General features: G+C 36.8%; 1 protein-coding gene across 2 annotated transcripts; it reads right to left on the reverse strand.

The window, feature by feature from the left end:
* Nucleotides 1-1,197: 1,197 nt before the first annotated feature.
* si:ch1073-83n3.2 (uncharacterized) lies at nt 1,198-11,877 on the reverse strand. 2 transcript variants are annotated; one of them, XM_052576661.1, is made up of 6 exons: nt 11,821-11,877; nt 11,699-11,743; nt 9,851-10,109; nt 9,646-9,679; nt 8,537-8,711; nt 1,198-2,188 (listed from the first exon to the last, which is right to left on the reverse strand). In XM_052576661.1, exons 2-6 carry the CDS (start codon nt 11,739-11,741, stop codon nt 1,833-1,835), a joined length of 867 nt encoding a protein of 288 aa, XP_052432621.1. In that variant the 5' UTR covers nt 11,742-11,743; nt 11,821-11,877; the 3' UTR covers nt 1,198-1,832. The 2 variants fall into 2 exon arrangements, with proteins under 2 accessions (XP_052432621.1, XP_052432619.1); XM_052576659.1 differs by having other exon boundaries at nt 11,699-11,847.
* Nucleotides 11,878-15,740: the final 3,863 nt, after the last annotated feature.

Here is a 15,740-nt window from a genome sequence, read left to right on the forward strand (position 1 = left end):
ATTCTCAAGTGAAGTGAGTTGAGGCCTGGACCGGGAAACAGCGCTTCTTACGTCATCACTTAACAACCGAATATTGTTCCTCTGTTGCGTTAATGTTATATTGTGGACTTCACTCTTTTCTTAGAGTTAGAGCGATCAGTTCATATGTCTTTGGTGTGAATAGACGTTCAAACAAAAGATGTGCATTTTTCCAACTTCAAACACAACAGATCAGGAGCATGATGTTTCATGTCTTCCTTCTTTTCTTTATATCATCACAGATGTAATACAGACATCTGCATGACATGAAATTATATGAAAGAAAGATATGTGCATTTGTCCTCCAGTATGCTTTTAAATGTCATCTCCATATGCTTTATCATCCTTTGCTTAACTTTTGGCTTAATCATGTACCGCAGTGTAAACATAATCCTTCTGACTCAGCAGAACAACAGATGAATTGACTTGGACTCACTATGACATGACATTATACACAAGTTTAATACAAATTCACTATCCCAGAGAAAGTATGTGAGCAAAAAGATTAGGAAAAAAAGTGAATATAATAATTCTGTAAATCTATTTTGTTACAAACAAGAATTATGCAAAGTGGGAAGAAGTCACAGAAAAGGGCACATGAGAAGTTTTTAAAAATATTGTAAAAGTAAATGAATCTTGTCACAATAAAATCTTTTTAAAGTCCTACAGTAGTAATAATATAATAATAATAATAATGACTATTTTTGTAATCAAAACAAACTACATCACTTTATCCACAAATGTCTGACATATAAAACATTTTAACACTTTCATTTCAATTCGATAAATAAGAAATAATAATAATAAGGGTTAAGAGCTCTACACATTATTGGAACATAATGTGTATTATATTTGAAACATACAATAGCCAGAACAAGTTAAAAGGGGCACGCTGGATGATTCTCACAAAAGCTGTCAAGGAGATTTCTGGGTCATATTTCGTGCAAAAATTAAAAGAAAAATATTAGAAATAATATTTTGTATAAAAGGAATGTGATAAATTATCATGAACATTAAATCACAATGTATAAAGTCATAATGATCCTAAAAATACGCTTCATTTTCCAATATAATCATTTTCATCTTCACATATTCTAATTGTAATTATTTTTGTCTTTTGCTGAAAAGAGATTAACAAACAACTTTGTATGTGTCATAACACAGGCTGGAGACAAAGGATTAGTCCAATAACAGGTATGTTTATTGAATGAGTTTCAGAATGCAATGGCAGGAACAGTCAAGAGGGGAGTAGAAACACAAACAGTTATTGGGTTCTGAGGTGATTGGTGTAGTATCCTTTGAAGGTTGACCGGGAATTGTGCTGGAGTCAAGGAAAACAGGATTGGGAGAGCACTGGAGCGTCTGGGGATAAATACAGACAGGTTAGTACCACGAGAGAGTCAGATAAGTGAATTGAAGTTCAGACAATGGGAGACTGAGTGTGGAGGTTTATGAAGAGGTCTTGATTACAGAGTGCAGGTGTGGGTGACCAAAACTCAGGTGTGTGTAGGGGCTGGTGACTGTGGTGGTGATTGTGATCGTGCAGAATCCCTGACAGTATGCAGCATCCAAAATCATATGGACAATAAATGTGTATGATTTTTTTCCAGATGCTTTTAACTACTATGCATTAAAAAACATATAGTAGTCTGCACACATGTCTACAATCCTGAAGACATATACCCACAGGAATTTTCATGACTTTTTAAAGAGTTTATGCATTTCCATACCTTTCTGGTCCTTAAAATAAAAATTTTCTAATTCCCTAACATTTCCACGACTGGGAACCCTGCGAATAAAGTAAACATATTCCATTAAAAAGCAAACCCTCCACAGTCAAAAGCATCAAAATCTGAATCTCCCTCAAAGTCGAAGCTGTTAAAATGCGGTGACTCTATGGCTTGGCTGCAGGCATGGTAAGAGCTGCCTCCGCTCATCTCTGATAATCCTGTGGAGTGGGTCACTTCAGGAGCATGGACGGCCATGTTGGAGGAGGAGGGTGGACAGGAATTGAGGTATCCCAGTGCCGAGGATGCGGCTGCTCCACCCATCAGCAGACAGACCGCTCTCACGGCCCGAGCGTCGCTGCTGTTTCCGTGCCGCAGACAGTCTGCAGAGCGAAGGGGCACAGCCGTGGTGGGGCTGCGGGGAGGCCGCTGGTTTACGCTGCCTAAAGTTCACAACAGAAACAGTTGTAGATAAGTGAACAACATAAACATGCTGACCTTGTAGGCACAATCACAGAGGCAGTTCATTATGTGCTGAGTCAATGTTTACAGAGATTAGAGAGCAGTGGCAGCACTTGAGCCTACTTTATTACCGACAACACTGTTCCTGACACAGTTAAGCTGCCACCTTTCTCCTACTCAACTTCAAACAAAACAAAGTGACCAAGCTCAGACAATGTTATTACAATATCTAAAATCCTAATGGCAAAAAGACACTAACAGGTTTTTACAACCAACCGAAACCAACAGCATGTTATAGCAACCCAGGTCTCCAGCACAATAAGTGTCAGGTCACTCTGCTATATTTTGGCAGCAGCTCACCAAAAGTGAGCCAGCTCTAGCCCGGTAATGGTTGCCAGATTTGGCTTAATTTGCTTTGAGAAACAGCAAATTTAGCCACATTTCAATCAAGAGTTTGGAAACTACTGGAGACATCAGCAACCAGCGATGACCTGATCAGCTGAGAAAAACAACAGTAGTTGATGACAGACGGATCATAAAAGCTGTGAAAATGAACCCTAAAATAAATCTCTGTTGTTAAGAGTGGATTTAAGTACCTTGGTTCTGCACTATTTGGGAGTTTGTTTTATTTTTGTTTATTTGAAATTGAGTTTATGAGGGAGGAAAACAAGGCGAAAGAGGTTAATGTATACCTTCATGATGATATAAATATTATTAAGGGGAAGAAGAATAAAGGCAGGGAAAAAAATGGGAGGACTAAAAATAATTACTGTAAATATAAATGGTTTAAACAATCCCATAAAAAGAAAGAGGGTAATCCAGAAATTTAAGAGAGATAAATGGGAAACAATTTTTCTGCATGAAACACATTCAAATAAAGAAGAACATAAAAAATTTGAAAAGTTGGTAGGAGTTCAAGAATCTGCATCATCATTTACATCATCAAAAAGAGGAGTAGCAATATTGGTTAAGAAACATTTGAAATTTGCAAGTGAACTTAAAATAAGGAGGGAAGATATGTATTAGTGAAAGGAGAATTAGAAGGACAAGAAGTAACTTTAATGTATACAAATGTATTTTAAAAAAAATATATATTTTTTATTGATCTTAGTAATGAAAGGAATTATGATTATGGCAGGAAACTTTTATTTGGTCGTGAATGAAGAATTAGATACTCAGAGTTGAGACCTTACAAATAATGCAATATTGCCAAAGATGACCGATAAACAGTTGTATAGTATTAATTCAGAAATGTGTAAATCCCCAGCTGGAGCAGCCAAATTATCGGAACTTTCTAAACTCTCTCAACTAGAATTAGAAGGAATGTTTCTCTTCGACAAAGATGTCTGGGAAAGTTACCGCTGGCATCGTGACGAGATGGCGGACGCAAACTTTCAGACTTTAGAAGAGAGCTCCTGGGAAAATCCTTGGAAACCCTGTCAGCCGGTTGCTTGACAAATATCAAATGAGCATGCGCAGATAAGTTGACCTCACTCTAACTGGGGGTCAACTACAACTTCAAAATAAAATCAACTCAGTTTATAAAATAAGATGAACTTTTCCTCAGAAACATCTGAAAGTGAGTTCAAGTGACTTACAACAGATGGTTCAAGTTCAGTTCAAGTCCCAACTAGCAATTTTATTGTCAATGAATGCAAAAATCTTAGTAAGGTGAACAATTTTGAGTTGTCGTTTTTACAGTGTATAAGAAATCACAATCAGTAAAAGTGGCTACACTTTTGCATCAAGCAGATGTGGAGCTGGGATTGATAGATGTGTGGCATTTTATTCATCCACAGATTAAGGAGTTTGGATATTACCCTGAAGCTAATAATATATTTTTGTTTAAAAAGGATGTGTTAAGGGTAAAGAACTGTAATTTTACCAATAACTGTAGTATATCATGCAGTAATGATAATGGAAATGGATCTTGGAAGTATACGAGGAACTTCAATATGGAGATTTAATAACTCTCTTAATAATATTTTTAAAGCTAAAATAATATGCTGTTTAAGAAATTATAGATAGAGTAATAATAATGGATAAGTGACACCAGTTATATTGTGGTAGGCTGCTAAAGCCACATTGAGAAGGGGGAAATAATAACATATGCATCATGGAAACTGAAACAAAGTCAAATAGAGAAGTTAAACTTAGAAAATAAAGTAAAAAGTTTAAAAGAAAGGCATGATAAAAATAAAAATAAGGAGGTTCATGAAGAATTAAAGAAGGTAAAGAAGACCTCAAATAAAATAGCAATTGCAGATATTTAGAATAAAATTCACTGTATACTAGACAGAAATATTATGATAATAGTGCAAGATCTTTAAGAATGCTAGCATTTACATAAAAAAGAAAAATCTGCAATAATGAGCATAAAGGATGAAGGATTAGTTGAAAGAAATGGGACGTTAGGAAGCGTTTTGTGTTTTAAAGATTATTACCAATTTCTTTTTAAAACCAGATTCTGGATGTTTGAATACAAGTGAAATAAAAAATTATTTTAATTCTTTGAATCTTCCTATGATAACATGTCAACAAAATAAAAGTGTTAACCTCTCCAATAACAGAAGAAGAGATTTTAACCTGTTTAATGCTGTCGCAATAGTGACATAAAAAGGTTTTCATTTATAAAACTCTAAAAAACTTACGGACTGATGTGTTAGTGTACTTCCTGCAAATATGGAAAAAAATAAAGGGTCTTAATTAAATATGTGCGGTTTCACATGATTAATGCAAATCGTCACATGACCAGAGCAGCTTATTTCCTGTTTGCACCTTGAGAAGATGATGGCTGCATCAAAGATCCAAAACTAAAGGCTAAACATAAATATATGACAAATATTTTTGGTACAAATTAACTTTAGGGTGACTAGTATTAATATATGCATTGACACATTTTTAAAGTTTTGTTGAGTGATTTTTATGATTACAATTAGTAAAATAAATAGAGTAGATAACTTGATTAGGTCGAAAATTATAATTTTAAAACAAAATAGGAAATTGAATTAGATGATAAAATAACAGAAGGAGATTGGAAACAAAGTTTAAAAGAAAATGTAAGTAGTATGCAATCTCCATAAGAGTATGATTGGAAAATTAATATGCTGCATTTTATAACACCAGAAATATCTTCCAAATATAATCACATATCTTCAGCACATGGAGAAACTGCAGTGAACTTAAAGCCCATTTTACTCATAAGTTTTATACATTTACATAATTAATTTTTTTTGGACGGAAGTAATTCAGGAAATAGAATACATTTCAATGAAATCAAATATACACAGCAATATCCCCAGTGTTAATTTAACACCCTGAGTGTGGACTCATATAAACACTGAAGCAGTGTTGAAGTTGATGAGATAATTAGGTGATTAATAGAGTGATGATTGAGCATTATTGAAGACACCTGATGTTAACAAGCAGAATCACCTAAGAAGAAAATCACAATTTGTGTGTCAGCATTATTTTGGTCAGTTTTTGCTTTAGTTGGGATCTTAACCCTTAAGTTGCTAATATGAGATGTAGCATTTTTGGCATTATGAGACAGACCTTTTAAAAAGTTGCTTCTACTTAAGGAATAAAGAAGTCTATAATTTAAAAACACAGACATCAAAAATCAGCATGAGTGTCATAACAATGGTGACCATCAAATAAGATTATTGTAGCCAAAAAACAAACAAACAAAAAAAGCAAAAAAAAAAAAACACATTCCCGGCTCCCATCATGCATTACGGCATGAATAAATTACAGTATGAGCCAAATTGTCTTTGTAACTTTTTATTCTAACTATATTCTTTTATTTTTTTCTGTTGTTATGTGACTTTTTAGCAGCTTGTTTTGTGATGTTCAGAGTCTGTTTATCTGAATATGCTGTTTGTTACAATAGTTGATATTCATATGCTGTTTCTTGATGTCTGTGTGTGCCTAAAATAAAGACTTAGAAAAAACCTCAGAAAAAAACTGAATATTTCACTGTGGAATCACAAGGAGTTAGAACCAATAAAGGAAACAAAACTCAGTAAACAGACTATATTTTTATATGTGTGTGTGTGTGTGTGTGTGTGTGTGTGTGTGTGTGTGTGTGTGTGTGTGTGTGTGTGTGTTTACATGTCTGTAAAATCACCAACAACCTCCAGAAAGCTCTCCAGAAAGGTTCTTTTCAAATGTGAGCCAATAAAGTTGATGGAGTTGATGGAGCGATGAGACAAAGATTAACCTTTATCTAAGTGATTGGAAACCAAAAGTGAGGAGAAAAAAGGGAACGGCAAATGATCCTAAACACACAAGCTCATCTGTAAAGCTTGGTGGAGGTGGTGTCAGGGCCTAGGCATGCATGGCTGTCTCTAGAACAGGACCTCTTGATCACTTATGAATTTGGTGAATTTGGAAGGGTACAAAATCATCTTGGCTACCAATATTCAAGAAAATGCCACCAAACACATTAGAAAGCACTTCATATAATCTGAATCTGAAAAATAGAAATAGAAAAATAGAAATAGACTTCAGGGTATTGTTAAAGTGTGTGGTAAGATTGTCGGCACCAACCTGATTGATTTAAACAGTTTGCATAAAGCAAGACTCTGAGGAAGGTTGAGTTAATGTGAAGAGATTCCAGCCATCTTTTTATGTTATTACCTTCTTCACGTAGATATTCTTTACCGCTTTGCAGGACAAATAGATTTAAAAATAGTCCCAGTTGCTATTGGGTTTTTAAATACTTTTTTTTTTTTTTTCTGTACTGTTTGTTGCTGTGTGTTTGGGATTGTATGGATTCTGCTGGCTGTGAAACAAAATGCCTCTCAAGGATAATAAAGTTGACCTAACCTAACCTAACCTAATATTGGATCAGGACAATGACCCAAAACACACTGCCAGTTCAGTCAAGGACTTTATCAGGGCAAACAAATGTAAAGCCTTGCCCAAATAAATCTCCAGATTTAAATTTGATTAATTAATTTCACCAGTTGAAGAGGAGACTAAAGACAGAAACCCCAAAACAAGCAACAGTTGGAATTGGCTGCATTAAAGGCTGGGAAAAGCATTTCAAAACAGAAGAGCAAGAGTCTGGTGATGTCTATGGGTTCAAGGGATCTGCAACTAAATATTAGCTTTTAATCTTTTACATCTGCATAAAATTCAACTGTTCCAATACTTATGCTCACATCAGATAGTGGGATGAACTCCAATAGTGCTGTAATTTTTATTTGGTAAAATATAAACCTAATAATAAAATGTGACATTCGTCGGTGTGATTGTGGCCCAATGCCAGCAGTTTTGGCGGTCGGACTTGGGCGAGTGTATTTGGGCCGACTCTGTGGTGTTATTGATCCCATGTCCATGCTGAATCTGGCAACCGCAGTGAAATAATTACCCTTCAGCCTACCCATTTAAGCATGTCTTATTTTTCTTGTGTTGTTTATTGGCAGTTGGCAAATCAGCTTATGGTGCATTATAGTGGGTTGTTACCATGAAGACAAAAATTAAAAGTTAGATATTTTAGTGATGCGGCTGATAACATCATCATTGAGAATAAAGGTGCACACAGTATTGAACCGTTGAACTGTTAACTGAAAAATAGAAACACTTTTCATTTATTTATTTATATATTATAGTTCTGATGAACAGTACTTTTTAAAACATAGTTAATGTTAATTTATACATTTATCAATACACTTTTAAATTGTGTGTGTGTGTGTGTGTGTGTGTGTATATATATATACACACACACATACACACACACTCACACACACACACTCTTTAAATAAAATATTAGACTTTGCTGTGACTCATTTATAGTCTTTTGCCAATCTCCATTTAAGAGAGACCAAAATACTGCACATAGCAGAAAGAATAAGCAGAAAAACATGCTTAAACAGATTATAGCAGAGAGAGAGAGAGAGAGAGAGAGAGGGGCTTAACACAGAAAGACAGAAATCACAGGAGATTGTTGTCCTTTAATCAGCAACATGTAAGGAGTATTTCCGAGCTCCTATAAAAATAATAAAATAATAAATAACATGGACAGTGATGATTTTATAAATACCATTATCATCAAGATGTGTCTTCATAATTACCTACCGCAAAACTCATTAGTATGACTTTATTATTATTATTATTATTACTGTTGTTTCTCTTGCTCTTCTTCTTCTGGTTGACCAAAGAGTTTCTGAGGTTATTTTTTTTTTATATAATGACACTGACATGAATGTTAACAGCTAGTGCTTCTGACTGAACAGTGCTGCTCCAGAGGGAACATTTGTGTGAAAGGTATCACCAAAGCACCATGAGAATATGAGCAAAGCGGTTACCAATCCTGAGCCCACCTCTGTGTCTGAAGGAGTTTTCTCTGGAGCGGACCAGCGGGGAGCTCAGGCCCTTGTCACTGAGGTGCGGGGACGAGGGGTCTTTGTCACTGGAGACGTCTGGAAGCGGCTCTCTGTCCGTGATGCAGGGTGTGATGCTCTGCTGTCTCTTCAGGGCAAGTGGTGAAGTCACACCCTGAGCAAAAAGTGGACGCCATTGAAACGTGCAAACATACTGCACACCGAGTGCTCATGGCTTCCTATTCCAAAGATTAAAGAGGGCAAAGTGTTTGGTTTGGCCCTCATGAGAGATTACAACACTTATCATTTACATAGGATCTGGCAAAGGCACTGCCACATGACATATTATGTAACATTCATCAAGAATAATCCTGCTGTTTGGCCCTGAATAAAATCAGTTTGAACTGCATTCATAGGGACTGCATACAGTGTTGTTTTCCCTCTAAAAAACTATACTTCATTAACCAAGAGTGCAAATTATCTAGAGCCAAGGCACAATAGCAATAATAATTACAATTAAATTGACCTGAATTATAAAGTAAAGTCTAACCAAATCTGTGACAAGAATTATCAGAAATGAAATAATAGCATAGCATAAACCTGTTAAAAAAAAAAAAAAAAAAAGTGTTATCAGGACAAAACAACCAAGACACAACCCTTATGTTCAACCCTTAATAATAAAAAAAGTGATATTACAAAGTATTATTTTTCATTTAAAATATATTTCCTATGTGCATATACTGTAAAAAATAATATAAAAAAATAATGATTAATTATAAAATTTATTGTAGAATATTGTAAAATGTTTTATTATTATTCCTCCAGTCTTCAGTGTCACATGATCTTCAGAAATCAGAATAATATGATGATTTACTGCTCAAGAAACATTTCTGATTATTATCAATGTTGAACACAGTCATTCTGCTCAATATTTTTAATGTGTTCTTGCTGAATAAAAGTCATGATTTATATTGCATAAGGGGGTCCAAAATAATAAGACTACAATTTTTTTCCAGCATAACAATATGAGTAAACCTTTCAATTTCTGTTTATTTACAGGTTTATAAGACTTTATGTATATTTGGTGGTAATGAAATGTAAGAACTCACCTCTTTCACCTTCCTGAGTAACTTCAGCCATTGACTGTTGGAGACAAACACTTTAATAAAACATTCACTAACATTTGCTGACATTTCTCTTAACATAAAATGAAATTTACATCTACCTGTTGGAAAAGGTGAAGTGCATGTTTTGCCCACAGAGGATAATCAATTAAGAAACTAAAAAGCATGATTGATTTTGTCATGTACTCACGTGCACTCTTCTGGACTGTCTGAGAGCAGGAGGAGGAACTTGTCTTGGGGCAGGATGAGGGCGAAGCAGCTGTCTCTGCGGCCTCCAGAGGGCAAACGGGGCAAATCTAAGATTTCCTTACCCTCCACTATGGACTCACAGTTACTCTGCAGCGCCACCACCTGGTCCGGAGGTGAGTCTGCATCTCGGCACACCATCAGATTTCCTTCCACCGTCAACACCAGGTACTTTTCCTTCCATTGTTTGAACATGAAGCCACCTTAGAGAAAATACAGAAGCACACTGTTTGTCATTTCATCTGAATATTAACTTTTGTGAGAGTCAGTCATTGGAAGGTGATTTAAATGAGTGTAATCATTCATGTTAACTTCATAATGCTGCTATTATGAAATATATTCAATTAAATATTGCCAATTAAATATGCAAATATTTAGCTTCATCTCCTTTACTGGTTTCTGTCAGCTAATCAATTTATTGAGATCTTTGAATAGTTTTACATCTTGTGCTGTAAGAACTAAATGAGCAAGAGTTTCTGTTTGTTTACTCTAATAACACATTAGCCGATGTATACGGTTTATGAGAGGAACACTTTCCCTTGTCTTACCATACTTCATACTCCGTTTAACCCTAAAAATATTATGGTGATGAATAAAAAATAATTTAAAAATGGTATTTCCATTACACATTAAACAGTTTAAATCTACCAAAGAGTATTCATTATTTCAGCAGTAAGTCACATGAAGCTAGGAAGAGCCTTTTTAGACGGTATGCTGGTTAGGAGTACAAGCTTGTTTTTTTTTTTTTTTTTTTTTTTTCTGGACAAAGGTAAAATATTTCAGAACAGACAAGAAAGATTAATAGTATAATTTTGTTTTATTATTTATATTTGTATTTTATTGTATTTATTTCTGCAGGTTTCATCATAGCTGTGTAGGGACACTGTTAGTCTGTCATACTAAAACTAATTCATTATGGATTTGGTCATTTTCATCCCCATTATCATCATTATCATATGACCTAAATACAAGACATACAGAGGGTAGAAGCAATGTAGACAGGTGGAGCTGACACACTTAATGCTGTGAAGGCAACAGATAAAGAAGACAAACAGATAGCTCACTGTCGGACGATTGGATACTGCTGTTAGAGTATAATGATGGGTATCCATTTTTCAATGGACATGTGTAGATCACAACAATTAAATAGGTTTTATAAATGTTTGCTTACAGAGATGTTGTCCTATTATATAAGTAAAATAACATTTTCGGTTATTCTACACAGACTTTTATAAATGTCATAGCCAGTGATTTTATGTTAAATTTTAAATGCAGTATGACATTCTGGACTGAATGTCTCAGTCTCCATTTAATATGTGTCGAGTTCATCTACAAGAACACATCTCCACTTTTGAATCAAATAAGCTGTTCAAATACCTTTCAAAATTAGTTATAAGTATACAAAGTCTGCCTTGACTAAAACCAAAAGAGCACAATTAAAATACTTAAGATTTATAGTGTCACCAATCATCTGTGCACCATAAAATTAGATTTAATACATTAACTAACAATAAGCAATACTCTATTACGGTGTTTATTCATCTTTGTTTGCGTTAGTTAATCCAAAAACATCTGTTTATTGTTAGTCCATGTTAGCTCAGGTCCATTAAATGACATTCATAGATACAACTTATGATTTTAATAACATATTAGTCCATGTTGGAAGCAACATCAACTAAGTTTATTAAATGCTTTATAAGTATTTTTCATTGTTAATTTGTTAACTACTGTGGTTAACTGATGAAAAAAAAAAAGGCGGCAAAAGTAAAAAATGACAAAGTGTAAACCTTACCATATTTCCTGAGGAATCCTCTGTGCACCACCGCCGTGCTCATTCCTGTGCCCAGCCAAGCAGCAGAGTTACAAAGAGATGCAGAGCTGTGGCTTTACTCTCAATATGAGAGAGACACTCACATAATCTGTGATCATTTAGGATATTCCAGCAGCCAGCATGCTGAGCAGGGCATTATGGGATTGTAGCGACTGCATCTGAAAGGGAAGACACAGCACCGCTCATAAACATCACATGACCACATAAGCTGCAAATCATGATCAGAACCCAGGGAAAATCCCATCAAGCTGGAGGTTGACAAATGACATGTCAAACTCTCAATACAGAGTATATATACTCTGTATAATACTTAAATTCATCAGAACATTGCACATAAGTAGATAAACACAGTCTGCTTAACACACAAACAATAATATGTTTCCACTCACTGTGTACAGGTGGAAATGCAGTGCAGGGATTGAACTGGGGGCCCCTGGGCTTGACTTTATTTTTTGGCAATACCTACACTACATATGACCTCAACATATGACTGGCCCTAGCGTTTTAGGGGACCTAGACTGATTTTCAAAAGGGACATCCACTACGTACATTTCACCTACAAACAGACTGTGAATGCCTGTTTGGGAACATCTGAATACAGTTTGGCTTCTTTCTTCTCTGTGACAAGCAGGTGTAAGAAACAGAAAGTTGTGTTTGTTGCACAGCGGTAACCATTGTAACCATTGCATTTCTGCTGTTCCATAAGCACCAGCTAATGTCAGTGATTAAACTTGCATTTTATTCAGCCTGTTTATTCAGTGCACATGATTGGATTTTTGTGTCTGTTTCCATAGTGACATACTCCCTAGAACGCACATGGTTAAAACACTTTCACGTGAGTGCAGTATACACTAATCCTGCACAGTTTAAAACATCTGGAGCTCACATCTGCTCTTTGAACACAAGGCTCTCCAGATGTAGGGCTGGATGGGAAAGTTATCGATGTCTGTCCCGTATCAGTTGATAATGATCAACATTGCTCACGTTGGACTGTCTTTCTTAAAGGGATGGTTCACCCCCCAAAACTTGTCATCATTTACACACCAACACGTTGTTGCAAATCTGTAATAATTTCTTTCTTCTGTTGAACATCAAATAAGATACTTTGAAGATACAATTTCTGGTCTGATAGTATTTTGCCGTTTAATTACCCAAATTTTTTATAGTATCTTCTTTTCTGTTCAACAGAATAAATAACTTTATGTAGATTTAGAACAACCTTGGTAAATTATGACAGAAATTTCATTTTTTTGGGAATGAAACATACCTTTAAAGTTACAGACACATCTGTGCTTTTAATGGTATTATTTTATTAAAATTTGGATAGTCTTTTAAAATAATATTCCAAACATTATCAGAGCTTGGTAGACAAAATAATTTGACCATATTATTAATGAATAATTTACATTAATAAATATATACATAATACAAAGTCATACAGGTTTTTATCATATACAATTTGGCCTTTTAAAAAGTTGAAGTTGCAAAGTTATTAAAAAAATGGCACAAACAATTACATAATAATGTAGTCCTAATTTAAGCAAATTAATACAAAATAATAAAAATTAATCCCACATAGGTATCAGCTGCAGAACTCTCTCAAACCTCTCAAAACCTCTCAAACCTCTCTCTCTCAAAAAAAAAAAATCTATCAGTTTGAGAATTAATCTTATTGACATACAAGGAATTAGTTTTAGTGAAAGAATCTTCCACAGTGCAGCATAATGGGGTTAGGGTTAGGTAAGACAGGACATGGTTGGTAAACCGTGATCTCTGGATCTCTGGGTTTTGCACTTTGTGGGTGAAGTCTGTGTGTTACGCATCAGCACTGATTAGTTTGTGGGCGTCTCCGTTAATTGTCATCAGCAGCAGCTGTCACTCATTACTCTCCCTCTATATAATGGTTTGTCTTATGTCTTGTGTTCGTGAGAGCATTGTTTCCTGTTTGTTAACCGTGCCTTGCTTTCTTGTGTGTTCTGCGTTTGGATGTCCGTGTCTTTCCCCGGAACCCCGTCCACTCTTTGCAACCACCTTCAAGCAATACGACTTAGCTTCGGCTCGCTTGCCCGCAGTTCCTGTGCCACCCTCTCCTGCTGCCTACTCACCTCCGCCTTCCGGACTCATCACTACCCTCCACCATCTTGGACAGTACCTTCATCCCAGCGCTATTTGTGTGCCAGTTTTGTATTGTCTGCTTTATCTCATTAAACATTGTTAATTATGTTTACAGTCGTGAGCAAACAGTCGGTCCCGTCGACGACCACGAACCCATGCAGGTGGGTAGAGCTTGGCTGTCCCGGAGGGAGAGAGAGCAGAGGAGGTCCCAAGGACTGTGTTTATACAGCGGTGGCTCGGAGCACTCCATCTATTCCTGCCCGGTAAAAAGAGCCAGCCCGGAAGTAAAGATGAGGCTACTATCGGGTGGGATCTCCGACGGGAAGTCCTCAACAACATCATCGACTATCCTTCCGATGAAACTGCGGTGGGAGAATCACACTCACGACTGTCACGCCCTTCTGGACTCTGGAGCCGAAGGTAATTTCATTGACTCTATCATTGCACATCACTTGAACATTCCTGTCCTTCCTGTGTCTCAGCCCATCCATGTCACTGCACTCAACGACCAGGAACTGCCACAGGTCACCCAGTATACTGAACCTATCACTCTGCTCACCTCAGGCAACCACAGTGAAACCATATCCTTTTACCTCATGGACTCCCCCGTAGCTCCCATTGTTTAAGGTCACCCCTGGTTAATCAAGCATAATCCAAGAGTGGATTGGTGTTCCAACACTGTCACATTGTGGAGTTAAAGTTGTCATGAGTCTTGTTTGCTTTCTGCTTGTCCTGTTGTGCCTGTTTCTGTCTTTCAGAAAGAGAACATGGTGTTATCAAACGTGCCCGCAGAGTACATGGACCTGAAGTTATTCAGTAAGTCCCGTGCTGCTTCTCTTCCTCTGCATCGTCCCTACGACTGTGCGATAGATTTAATGCCAGGTAAGTCTCCGCCTAAAGGCAAACTTTACTATCTATCTATTCCGGAGAGGGAGGCCATGGAGGAATACATTTCTGATTCCTTGGTATCAAGGTTCATCCGTTCATCGTTATTGGGGTAGTAGGGATCGCTAAAAGTGCGATCACCCCGTCCCTGGCCAAGTGGCTCCTCCTGGGGCCCGATCCGTTATGAGTCCTCTGCTTAGGTATGATGCTTTCAGATCAGGCCATGTATGCACTGATCCCTGCCGCACTGCTCAGGTGTGTACCAATTGGCACAGGGGTTAGCTACCCCTGTGCCGACAAACCTCTGCTGCAAAACTAGAAAGAAAGCCTCGAAACAATCAGAATACCCAATGCCGACCACTGCATGGACCACGACTACGAATTAGCGAATCCGAACTGACTATCCTTGAAGTAAACATCAGAGGACTACAGTCCAATATTGGGGATCTTGCCAACTGTTGCTCGGTGAAAAAACCCTCCATAGTCATCATAGTTGAAACCTTCCTTGACTCCACCATTCCAGACAGGGCTGATTCCATCCAGATCCCTGGCTACTTGCTCAACTGTCGCAGAGACCGCACTGGAAAAAATGGTGGTGGTATAGCAGTATACTGTCTAGAAGGAATATCCATCTATCATAATCCAGCTAGAGATCCTGATGACTTTGAGCTCATGTGGTTCACTGTTGCTCTGAAAACCAGGACACTCCTGATATATACTGCCCCCCAAGTGCCTCCTGTGAAATCTTGGACTACCTTGACAAGTTCACATTCTCAGTGATGGACGAATATAGAGCACAGTCTGTAATGCTCATAGGCGACTTCAATGTACACCACCACGAGTGGATGGGCAGTAATATAACAGACACTGCTGGACGGCGAGCCTTACAACTCGCCAACTGTCTGGGGCTAGATCAGATTGTCAGGGAACCAACTAGAGGAGATAATATTCTAGATCTAGTTCTCTCAGACACACCAGCAACCACTACCACCTTAGCACAAAT

The sequence above is a fragment of the Carassius gibelio genome, chromosome B15, assembly GCF_023724105.1.
Source record: "Carassius gibelio isolate Cgi1373 ecotype wild population from Czech Republic chromosome B15, carGib1.2-hapl.c, whole genome shotgun sequence".
Classification (NCBI taxonomy): domain Eukaryota; kingdom Metazoa; phylum Chordata; class Actinopteri; order Cypriniformes; family Cyprinidae; genus Carassius; species Carassius gibelio.

Excerpts from the sequence above, each read along its gene's own strand:
- si:ch1073-83n3.2 (XM_052576661.1), bottom strand. The coding sequence starts at position 11,741 with ATGAGCACGGCGGTGGTGCACAGAGGATTCCTCAGGAAATATG. Across the intron at positions 10,110-11,698 it reads AGGATTCCTCAGGAAATATG|GTGGCTTCATGTTCAAACAA; the intron begins GTAAGGTTTACA and ends ATTTTCTCTAAG. Across the intron at positions 9,680-9,850 it reads GACAGTCCAGAAGAGTGCAC|TCAATGGCTGAAGTTACTCA; the intron begins GTGAGTACATGA and ends TGTCTCCAACAG.